Below are 12,507 nucleotides of genomic sequence, written 5' to 3'. Positions count from 1 at the left end.
ACATGGGCCGATGAGTTTGGTGTTCAGATGTCAGGTTCTCCTATCGTAAATAAAAAGATATCAAACCTATCCTAAGGCCCTTATTATCTTGGAAGAAAATTGTAATACTTAATGAAATGACAAGAAAGGCTATAATGAGAGGGAAAGTCCCATGAGTAATTGATACCAAGAGGGCCAGTCAGGAACCAACAAGAAGTGCAGCAGGTGACCATCCCCTTTAAGAGACCAATTGACTATAAACCATTTAACCAATCAGGGATTGATTAAGTGCTGTTGGTAGGGAAAAAAAAGTATGATTTACTCCAGTTTTCACGCGAATTCGACACTTAGAATATTTTTGGGACAACTGTCCCATGAAGATGGACTTCACTTAACAGACAAGAGAGCAACGCAATCAGCCAGATGTTGAGAGCCATTATTCCTGAGTGAATGAACTGATTCACTGGCTTATTGAGTATTATAATTTTGTACCTATTGCAATCAACTTAATAAATTCTGTGAAACTTTTTAACAACACACTAGTATCTGGTGTAGTCTGTATCTGCTCAGGAACTGCAGGGTCCTTTAGATAAATTTCCCAACTTGTATTTAAAAAAAAACAGGTGGCATTGTGGCACAGTGGTTAGTGGCCTTACAGCGCCAGGGACTTGGATTCAATTCCTGGCTTGGGTCACTGTCTGTGTAGAGTTTGTTAGTCTTTCCAGTATCTGCGTGGGTTTCCTCCCACTGCCCAAAGATGTGATAGGTGAATTGGCCATGCTAAAATTCTCCCTCAGTATATCCAAACAGGCGCCAGAGTGTGGTGACTAGGGGAATTTTACAGTAACTTCATTGCAGTGTTAATGTAAAGCCTATTTATGAGTAATAAATAAACTTTAACTTTGAACTTTTTAATTGACTTGAGTAATACAATTGAGATTAGCACAAACTCCAGATTTTACACCACTATAGATCTACTCCTGTTCCTAATTCTCGTGCTCACATGCTATTCCCATCGCAACCTCTCCAAACCCCTGCATTTTTAATCCTTCAACTATCCAACAAAACTGAACATATAGTAAAGGAGACATTTAGAAAAATCTATTTTTCTGAAAAGGAATAAAATTTATTAGCTGATCCAAATAAAAGATCGTAAATTAATCATGAGCAATCTTAATCATGATCATTTATTATATCCATTACAAACAACACATAGAAATCATAAAATAACTACAATACAGAAGGAGGCCATTTGGCCCACTGAGTCTGTATTGATCACAATCCCAGCCAGGTCCTATTTCCGTAACATTTACCCTGCTAATCTGTCTGACACTACGGTCAATTTTAGCATGGCCAATCATCCTAGACTGCACATTTTTGGATTATGGGAGAAAAACAGAGCACCCTGAGGAAACCCATGCGTACATTGGGAGAAAGTGCAAATTCCATACAGACTGTGACCAAGGCCAGAATCGAACCTGTGTCTCTGGTGCTGAGGCAGCAGCGCTAATCACTGTGCCACCATGCAGCTAAAACATGCAGCCAAAGAGGAAACTGATGACGAAATGTGCTTTCCTATACAACTGAAATACAAGGGGTTTTAAGATTAAGGGAAGCAAGATTATTCAGGCTGCAACCATTTGTGCATATTGTGAACATTTTCCAGCACAACAATGCCACAACTTGATCTTTACTTAAGGCTTAATTAGGATACAGCAAGCTTTATAGCGTAATGTGAAAAGAAATCCAGTGAATACAACTTAAAACATGCCATCCCTTCAATTAGGCAAACAAAGGAATCCATAAGAATTACTGTAAGGATACAGCAGTTATCATGGGTGACTTCAATCTTCATTTTGATTGGGCTTATCAAGCTGGCAGCAATGCAATAGAGGATTTCCTGGAACGTACAAGGGATGGTTTCCTCGACCAACATGACGAAGGACCAGTTAGAGAGCAGGCCATCTTAGACTGGGAATTGTGTAATGAGAGGGGATTAATTAGCAACCTTGTGGTGGGAGAACCTTTGGGGAAGAGTGACCATAATATGGTAGAATTTTTCATTACGATGGAGAGTGATACAGTTAAGTTTGAGACTAGGGTCCTGAACCTAAGGAAAGCTAACTTTGATGGTATGAGACATGCATTGGCTAAGATAAGCTGGCAACGGATACTTTAGGGGGGTTGACAGTGGATAAGCAATGGCAGATACTTAAAGAACACATCTGTCTGACATAACAAGACAGCTCAACCATGAATAACAAGGGAAATTAGTATTAAAGTCAAAGAGAAGGCTTATAAATTGGCCAGAAAAATCAGCAAATCTGAGGACTGAAAAATATTTAAAATTCAGCAGTGGAAGACAAGGGGTTTTATTCGGAAGGAGAAAACAGAATACAAGAGTAAGCTTGCAGGGAACATCAAAACTGACTGAAAAAGCTTCTATAAATATGTGCAGAGAAAAAAAACTGCAAGATAAATGTAGGTCCCTTACTCCTCAGATAAATTCATAATAATGAGCAACAAAGATGGCTGAACAAATACTGTTGATCTATCCTCACTAAGAAGGACACAAATAACCTTCCAGAAATACTAGGGGATAGAGGGTCTAGTATGAAGGAGGAACTGAAGGAAATCCTTATTAGTCAGGAAATTGTACTGGGGAAACTGATTGGGATTAAATCCAATAAGTCCCCAGAGCCTGATGCTTTGCATCCCAGGGTATTAGAAATAGTGATCATGGCTGATTATGTACTTTCAGCATCCCTCTCCTGCTTTCTCTCCATACCCCTTGATCTCTTTAGCCACAAGGGCCATGTCCAATTCCCATTTGAACATATTCTAGCAAACTGGCCCCAATAATTTTCTGTGGTAGAGAATTCCACAGGTTCATAACGCTGAATGAAGAAGTTTTTCCTCATTTCAGTCCTGAATGGCTTACCCTTTATTCTTAGACTGTGACCCCTAGTTCTGGACTTCCCAAAATCAGGAATATTCTTCCCGCATCTAGCCCCACAAATAGTGGACGCATTGGTGATCATTTTCCAGCATTCTATAGATTCTGGAAGAGATCCAATGGATTGGATGGTAACTAATGTAACACGTTTAAAAAAAAGGAGAGAGAGAGAAAACAAGGAATTATAGATCAGTTAACTTGGTATTGGTGGTGGGGTAAATACTTGACTCAATTATTGAGGACTGAGCATTGGAAAGTATAGGTCCAAGTCAGCACTGATTCACTAAAGGGAAACTGTGCTTGGCAAATGTGCTGAAATTTTTTGAGGATGTGACCAGTAGAGTGGGCAAGGGTGCACCTTTGTGTACCTGGATTTTCAAAAGGCTTTCGACATGGTTCCACACAAGAGATTAGTGAGCAAAATTAAACATCATGGTATTGGGGTAACATAGTGATGTGAATAGAGAACTGGTTGGCAGACAGGAAGCAGAATGGGAATAAATGGGTCCTTTTCAGAATGCCAGGCAGTGACTAGTTGTGTATCACAGGGTTCAGTGCTGGGACTCCAGCTATTCAAAATATACATTAATGATTTGGACAAAGAAATTGAATGCAATATCTTCAAGTTTGCAGACGACACTAAGCAGGGTGACATTGTGTGCTGTGAGGATGCTAAGAGACTGCAGGGTGACTTGGGCAGGCTGACAAAATGGGCAAATACAATATAACATGGAGAAATGTGAGGTTATCCACTTCGGTGGCAAAAACAGGAAGGAAGATTATCTGAATGGTGGTTTAGGAAAAGGGGAAGTGAAACATGATCTGGGTGCCATGGTGGAACACTCACTGAAGGTTAGCATACAGATACAGCAGGCGCTGAGGAAAGCTAATGGCATGCTAACCTGGATAGCAAAAGGATTTGAGTTTAGGAGTACGGATATCTTGTTGCAGTTATACAGGCCCTTGTGAGGCCACACCTCGAGTACTGTGCACAGTTTTGGTCTCCTAGTCTGAGGAAGAATATTTTTGCTGTTGAGGGAGTCCAGTGAAGGTTCACCAGACTGATTCCCAGAATGGCAGGACTAATATGAAAAGACTGGATCGACTGGGCTTGTTCTCAGTGGAATTTGGAAGAATGAAAGGGGACCACATTGAAGTATACAAAATCCTGATGGGACTAGACAGGCTAGATGTGGGAAGAATGTTCCTGATTTTGGGAAAGTTCAGGGTTGCGGACCTGTGGAATTTTCTACCACAGAAACTGTTGGGGCCAGTTTCCTAGATTACATTCAAATGGGAGTTGGATGTGGCCCTTGTGGCTAAAGGGATCAAGAGGTTTGGAAAGAAAGCAGGAGAGGAATACTGAAAGTGCATGATCAGCCATAATCACATTGAATGCTGGTGCGAATTCGAAGGGCCTACTCTTGCACCTATTTTCTATGTTTTTACAACACTGCCAAAATAATCAGGTGTAAACATTCTTTACAATCAGAGATTATAACTCCATGCAGCGAAAATACTAAAATTGAATGCAAAAAACTTAATTACCAGCTTAGATTTAATAGGATCATCAAAACTTGGCTTAGTTACTGACAGTTGCTAGTTCTGTTATTAAGTGCATATTTAGTATTGTGGTATCAACACACTGCAGGAAGAAATAAAACCCACAACTAGGCCAAAGCAATTTGTGATGCTTTATTCTTTATTTCATTGCTTCAGTTTAGTTTCATCTAGTTATCAACCAACTACTCCAGACACAACCCAATGTTGTAACAACAAAAATCTATAACCCCACTATTAATTCTTTATTGATGCTCCTTCTGAGCACAGTATGGAAGTTTCAAATATCCATCATCATGCTATTATTAAAATCCTAACACTCATTAGTATGAACGTAGGTGCATGGTGGCTCAGTGGTTAGCACAGCTGTCTCACAGAACCAGGTAGTGTTCAATTCCCAGTCTGGGTCACTGTCTGTGTGGAGTCTGCACGTTCTCCCTGTGTATGCATGGGTTTCCTCCAGGTGCTTCAGTTTCCCCCTACAGTTTGTAAGGCATGCTGGTTAGGTGCACTGGCAATGCCAAATTCTCCCTCAGTGTACCTGAACAGGCGCCGGAGTGTGGCAACTAGGGGATTTTCATTGTAGTATTAACGTAAGCCTATGTGACACTAATAAGTAAAATTAAACTTTAAAAACTTAAGCAATGTGAGTTTAAAAACAATTAGCATCTCACCTCTCTGGACCGCTGGCATCTTGGGGAATAAAAGCGACTCATTTGTGCAGAGCGGTAATTCTGATCTTTTAACACAGTATTCAGCAGCACCATTTCCTGATTACTTTGATTTGAACGAGATGATACCAGAAAGGAGCAGAACCTCTTTAATGGTAATCGTGAAGTTTCCCTCAACTGGTCAATACAAGCAGCTCGCTTCCTTGATTGATGGGAAGGCGAGTTTGGAACAGATGTCACTGATGTAATAGTTCTACCAGAGACAGAACTGACATTCAATATATTGGGAAGCTTCACAGTAGTTGAAAGGGAGAATGAATTATGAACCAAGTTATTATATATGGATTCAAATGCATCCATTTCTTTTACTTGAGTGCTAATTGGGCTCCTCATAGAAGGGAACATGGATGGAACAGAACTCGTAGAGGAAAATGAATGCCTCCGTTTACTTCTTTGGCCAGTGTGGGAAACATTACTCGAGCACAAAAACATTCTAAATGGTGATCTGCAGAAATTTGCTACTGCAGAATCCTCTTTAGTCATTGTATTATTGTTCAGTGGAGATAATTTTTTCTTTGGTGAATGGTTAGGAACAAATTCTGAGCATGGCGATTGTGCTTTTGCCATATTAGGTTTTGTATGGAAACATCTGAAACTGGTCACAGTATCCAGCTGGGGCAAAGATGGTCCATTCAAAGAAACAACTATAGGAAGTAAAGTTTTCTTCATGCTGCAGCAATTTGTAACTGGTACTGAACTTTTTGGGTTGGAAAGGTTTACTCGTGGCTGGGAGTAATTTGCATCATTGTCTGAATTTCTAAACTCAGAAGTTTCAATTTCAAACAATTTGAAATTTGTTTGCTGTGCAGCCATAGAACCTTCAGCAGCAGTCACGGGCAAACATGTGTCAAGATTAGATTCTGCGGTTTTGTATCTCTTCAGAGGAGAAATTGTTCTATTCACATGTTTGATTCCAGAACACGCCTTTAATTCAATAATAGGATGGCCCTCCACCTTCTTTAACGTTTGGGCATCCATCTTGGCCTTCATTCTTAATCCATCTTGAGTTGTATTTAGTTTTGATTTACATGCATTCAACTGGAGATGTCGATAATGTTTTATTAATCTTGAGGCAACCTTTGTCTTGTAGCCACGGTCAAGCAATTTACTCATTGAAGCTAGCATACTCGGGTAGATATCGATAAGGGTTGTATCACTTAAACCAGATGAAGTATCATCATGACTTTCTCTGGAATCTTCATTGACACAAGTGGATATAGTTTCTGCCAAATCCAAAGCATTGCTTGTATTTTTTTCAAACCCAATTGTATAAGAAAGTTCTTTGCCATCATGTTCACAAAGTGGTTTCACCGAAGACTGATCATAGCATATAGAAGAAATGAAATTTGAATTATCTTCATCACGTTCAGGTCTTGATGAATGATTTAATTCTCCAGAAATTGTTGCCTGCAAGTCATCATTGCGATCTTGTAAAAGATAAAGAAATCACATACATGAAACATCAAAATAAACACAAGCAACATTTGGCTCTATCAGGAACCAACAAATATTGATGAGAAGCCGCCATAGATATAAAAATCTTCACAGACAAAACAAGAGAGTTACCTGCTAAGTTACACGAATAGTATTTAAATTTCATTAGTGATTTGATAGTACTTTAAAACGGCCAGAAATTTCAACCGTACATGATTTTAGATTGACTGCTTTTCTTCTTTATTAATTTTATGGGGCATGAACATTGCTGGCTGGGCCAGCATTTACTGCCCTCTCCCCCCATAAAAGGTTTTAGGATTAAGCTGCATGTGTTACAATGAAAATGATTAATCAAAACCAAAACTTGTGCGGTCACAGAATTTTAGGCAGCATTGATACAACTACAACATAAACATACCAGGATCTACATGTGACAATCCAACTTTTGCCTTCCACATATGGGTAAACATGATCATTGGTTTATCTTTGGTCCTCCCAACACATTCCACCTTCAAAAAGACATTCAAAGGTTAAGACAGAAAAAACTGTTTCAATCATTCACACCACGGCATATTAGACCAACCAATAATAATGCCTTGATCCAGCTATCCGAACAGTATAAGTCATAAGAAGTGTCTCTTGGTAAAATAATCCCCTTGACATACTTTTGTGGTGGACTCATTGTCAATATTGTTTTAAAACTAGTAAAAATATTAGGATATATGCAAATAACATGCAGCAATTCTCCCCTCAAAATTTTAATGCTTACAAAACAGAAACAGATTTCTTAATGATCCCTTTCCATGGCAGCATGGCTATAGAATGCTATTACACAGGACTGGCCAGTTGGCCCATTAAGTCTGTGCTGCCTTTTACAAAGAGAAAGCCATGTCCCACCAGTTATTTTCCCATAATCTCTACAATATTTTCTCTTCTCAGGTTTTGCTCTATCGAATCAGCTTCCAGCCCCCTTTATTCGTACGAACATGTAAACCAGGACTAGGCCACTTGGCCTCTTAAGCCTGCTCCTCCATTCAATAAGATCCTGGTTGACCCTATTGTAACCTCCCACTTATTCCTGATAACCTTTCACCCCTAATTTATCAACAATCTTTCGACATCTGCTTTAAAAACACAATGGGCAGCTCTCAAAATGGGCAACACAGACAAAGTGAGCTATAATAGACTGTGTGTTCTGGAGTTCTATGATTCTGATAAAATAGTTAAGATCATAATGGGTTATAAAATATGAATGCATCACTAGTGACCCTTGAAGCCAAATATCAAGTTTGAAGATTTTGTTACAGCATTAGTGAGATTAAACATCCTAATGTTGAGACAAGTTTAATTCATAAAATTAAATCAGATTTATTGGCAATATTCTGTAGATTTGTAATCAAATTTTAAATGTTACTTTCAGCTTTTCTATTTGCATAAGTATCATTCATTTCAAAAATGCCCATCACTTCCCAAATCATGTAAATATTGTTATTTTAATATACATGCAAATGCAATACTCACCAAGACTTGCTTTCCAAGATTACCATTGCCAGTAGCCAGTATGTCAACATCTACCTTATATTTATCTCCCACATTCATATCTCCCATGGTGATGCTGGTTTGTGACTTAATAGGTTAAAAAACAACAGACAATTGTATTACATGTTATTCTTGTGGAGTATGCAAAAGGGCTAAAATTTCACCCAATCCAAAATATTTCCACCGAACATAGTCAAAAATGCCACAGCAAAACAATTGCAGAAAGATAGAGAGATTTTGATGGAGTACTGCACAAGACACTGCTTTGGTTTAGGCAAATATTTGTACAACAGCTGTCAACATTAAAATTACACAAATGCACAAGTTATACAATTCTAAAAAATCCTAATTATTCCATCTTCACCAAGTATAGCCAGCATTGATCAAAATTGGGAATTATTAGTCTATTTTGCAAGAATAAACCATAGTTATTCACTGAACTAGCAGGCAAATGCACAAAGTTTCTCCTCACATCTAATCAGTCCATTTCTATTTGCCAACTGCATTATATAAGCCAGTAGAATAAAAGCTGGTATATAAAGATTGTTATCAAATTTGAATATGAATGGGATATCAATAGGTGTCACCCACTTTCATGGGATCAGTCTCCTCTGAAGATTTATTTCTATTGCAGGATTGGGGGCGGGGTGGGGGAGCGCAGGGAGGGAGAGAGGGAAAGAGAGAGAGAGGGGGAGGATGAGGTGATACCGGTGGTTATGCCAGCATTTGCTACCATCCTTAATTGTTCGAGAAAGTGGCAGAGAGCAACATTTTTGAACTGCGATAATCCTGTTTAATCACACCCACAGTGTTGTTAGGTGGAGGGAGTTCCAGGATTTTGATACTGCATCGGTGAATAAACTGCAATATAGTTCTCAGTCAGGATGATGTGCGATTTGAAGGAGAACTTGCAGGTGCAGGTGTTCCCATGCATTGGCTGCCCTTGTCCTTCTAGGTGGTAGAGTGGGCAGGTTTGAAAAGTGCCATTGAAGGTGTTTTGGTGAGTTCTTGTAGTGTATCTTGTGGATTGTGCCACTGTGCAGTGGTGGAGGGAGTGCACGTTTAAAGAAACGGTCGGGATCTCAATGAAGTGAAATTCTTAGCCCTGGGTGGTATTGAGCTTTTTTAATGATGTTGGGCCTGCCCTCATCCAGGCAAGTGGAGAGTATTCCATCATACTCCTGACTTGTGCCTTGTAGATGGTGCACAGGCTTTGGGGAGTCAGTGGACAAATTACTAGCCGCGTAATACCCAGATTGTGACATTCTTGTAACCACAGTATTTATATGGCTAGTGCAGTTCAGTTTCTGGTCAATGGGAACCTCTAAGGTGTTGATTGCGGGGATTCAAGAATGGGAATGCCACTCCAGGAAAATTGCTAGGTTCTTTCTTTGGAGATGGTAATTGCCTGGCACTTGTGTGGCAAATAACATTTGTACCATATATCAACCCAAGTCTGAATGTTGTCAAGGTCTTGTTGAGTATGGGTACTGTGAACTCATTGGATTGATATTTTAATCTGTATGGCATGGACCCTGCATTATAGGCAATGTTATCTTTTGGATTAAACTTCAAACTGATACTTTGTTTGTTGCCTTGGATGTAGATCTCGTGCACTAATTGAAAGGCCATGAGATTCTCCCCAATATCTTGGCTGTTAATTCTTCAAACAACATCAATATGCTGCTTGAGAAGCCAAGTTTTATAATAATAGAAAATTTATGTCATAGGCAGGGGGGAAAAGATTAGTCAACTGGCTGATTCGCTTTTCAATGCTTGAAACCTACTTCAGAGCACTGATGTTATTATGCACGTGGTCCGCATAACATTTGAAAGCAGTTTAATTTATACACCTTTATACCACAAACATCACACTGTACCTTGGATACACTTCCAGTGCACTTTCCATCTTTCAAAATTTCACTATCGGAAGTCTGATCTGCTTGACCTTTTATTAAAAAAAAATACTCAAGATCACTTTAAAACATACAAGATATTATAACTTTGATGTATACAACTCCTGCCATATTTCTACTTGGTTATTCCCTCACCAGTGGGCCATACTTCACAATCTTTGTTGGGCTTGTCATGCAGATGGGCTTTATGCCAAATAACAATTTTAATCCATCAGCTGGAAACATTAATTAGGCTTTTAAACAGACAAAATGATTGGACTCTCAACCAAAGTGACTACGGAATTTACGTTACATTACATTTCACATTTTGGAAAGTTACTGGAATCCATCATGGACAGAGTAACTGGTCACTATTTGTGGAGTTGAGAGTCAGCATGAATTTTGGAAGGTTAATTTTGTCTGGTCACTTTGATTATTTGCGAAGTCACCAGTACTGAGGACAAGGGACTGTCCATAAATATTATCTAATAGTGTTTCAGAACTCATTTGATTAGATTCAATACAAGACATTATTAGTGAAAATGGAAGTGCACAGAATTGGAGGAAATCCTGCCACATGGATCAGCACTTGGTTAGGGAATAGGAAATGGAATAAGCATAAAGGAAACATTCCGATTGGCAGGTTGCAACAATCAGTATTTGCCAGTGATTCATGTATACTAATAAATTTGATGGAGGAATTGTCTTCTATATATAAGTTTGCAGATAATCACTAAATTAAGAGTCACTAGGTTGTGTGCACGGGAGCAGGAAATTAAAAAGAGACTGAACACAACTATAGTAGAGGGACATTGGGCAGTGATGTCATTTAAATAATTTTTTAAAAACTCTATCTTTAAAGTTACATAGCCAATGCTCAATGCTAATGGACCAGGCAAACCAAAATCCATATTCTCTCCCCACAGAAGCTGTTAGATCTGCTGCGTTTTTCCAGCATTTTCTGCTTTTGTTTCAGATTTCAGCATCTGCAGTATTTTGTCTAAACCCAAATGCATTCCTTGCTTTTTCCAAAAATCTAATTCTAAATCCAGATAAATCCAATTCATGGTCCCCACAAGAGAAAGAAAAAAGATCCAAGCTGACTAGATAATCCCATCTTGGAGAACGGTACAGAGAAGATTAGCCAGGAAGTTGTCATCTCTGATCCATGAAAATATTCCAATTTATGTCTTTTGATGAGAGTGAAGCAGTGGTACAGGTGTTCCCACTAAAGTTTTAAATTATAACTTAAGGAAATATGATACGTCGTTTGTAAAATGTTTCTCCTCATAAACACAATTTCATAGTTTAACTTTGGAAGTAATAGGAAGAACACTTTGCCTTACTTGATAACTTAGTGGTCATCAGGTTCTCCTGGCTTTCATCAGGTTCATACAGCTTTTTCTCGTGTTCTTTGCTTTCATCGGGTTCATATAATTTTCCATACTGAAATATACACAAGGACAAAAAAAATCAATAGTTTTCTTCTGGTTCCTTTTTTCTTCTGGAAAGGGGAGGATCTAGTTGTTGTGGTCCACATTGGGACAAACACCATAGGCAAGACTAGGAAAGAGGAGCTGTTTGGGGATTATTAGGTACTAGGAGCTAAAATAAAGAACAGGTCCTCAAGGATTATAACCTCTGGATCACTGCCCAAGCCACATGTGATGGGGTATATAGGGATGAGAAAATTCAACAAGTAAACACATGGCTAAAGGAGTGGTGCGGGAAAGAGGAGATCCATTTCGTGTGGCATTGGCATCCATATTGGAACAGGATGGTCTTCACCTGAACTGATCTGGGACAAGTTTCTAGTGGAAAGGATAAATAGGTTGGTCATAAGAACATTAAACTGGCAATTGGGGGGGCAAGGGTAGGGAAAAACTATGGAAAGTATAATGGTTAACGGGAAGCAAAGCAGCAAGTTAGCATGTGGGGAGGAGGGTTCAACTACACGGAAAATTATGAGAAAAGCTAAAAGGAAGGCGCACTTAGGAAATGTTAGGATTCAAAAAGGAATAAAAACTAGCACAAGTACACTTAACCTAACTGCGCGTTGCATTCGAATCAAGGTAAATGAGTTGACAACACAAATCATGACAAAGGAATATGATGTGATGGCCATTAAAGAGACATGGTTGCAGGGTGGTCACGATTATCCAGGGGTATCAGATTATTCTGAAGAACAGACAGAAAGGTGAGGGAGGTGGTGTAACTCTGATATTTAAAGATGCCATCAGGGTGGTATTGAGATGAAAAAATTCTATGGAGAAAAAGGTCGAATCCATTTGGGTGGAAATCAGAAATAGTAAGAAAAAAAATCATTGATGGGCATAGGCCACCAAATAATATCACAGTAGGGCAGATAATAAACAAAAAAATAACTGATGCATATAAAAATGGTACGGCAATT

General features: G+C 38.9%; 1 protein-coding gene across 1 annotated transcript in view; it reads right to left on the bottom strand.

The window, feature by feature from the left end:
* LOC145353515 (uncharacterized) overlaps positions 1-12,507 on the bottom strand; it is a 117,644-nt gene that overhangs the window by 938 nt on the left and 104,199 nt on the right. Inside the window, exons 27-31 of the mRNA XM_080204324.1 lie at positions 11,441-11,540; positions 10,080-10,147; positions 8,182-8,286; positions 7,079-7,169; positions 5,170-6,653 (exon numbers count right to left, since the gene is read on the bottom strand). Coding sequence (XP_080060450.1) covers positions 5,170-6,653; positions 7,079-7,169; positions 8,182-8,286; positions 10,080-10,147; positions 11,441-11,540 — 1,848 coding nt within the window. The remainder of the gene's footprint in view (positions 1-5,169; positions 6,654-7,078; positions 7,170-8,181; positions 8,287-10,079; positions 10,148-11,440; positions 11,541-12,507) is intronic.

This window comes from Carcharhinus amblyrhynchos, chromosome 15 (genome assembly GCF_965287045.1).
Source record: "Carcharhinus amblyrhynchos chromosome 15, sCarAmb.v2.hapA, whole genome shotgun sequence".
Lineage (NCBI taxonomy): Eukaryota > Metazoa > Chordata > Chondrichthyes > Carcharhiniformes > Carcharhinidae > Carcharhinus > Carcharhinus amblyrhynchos.
Note: the sequence above shows the minus strand (reverse complement) of the source record. Positions and strands in the feature narration are given on the sequence as shown.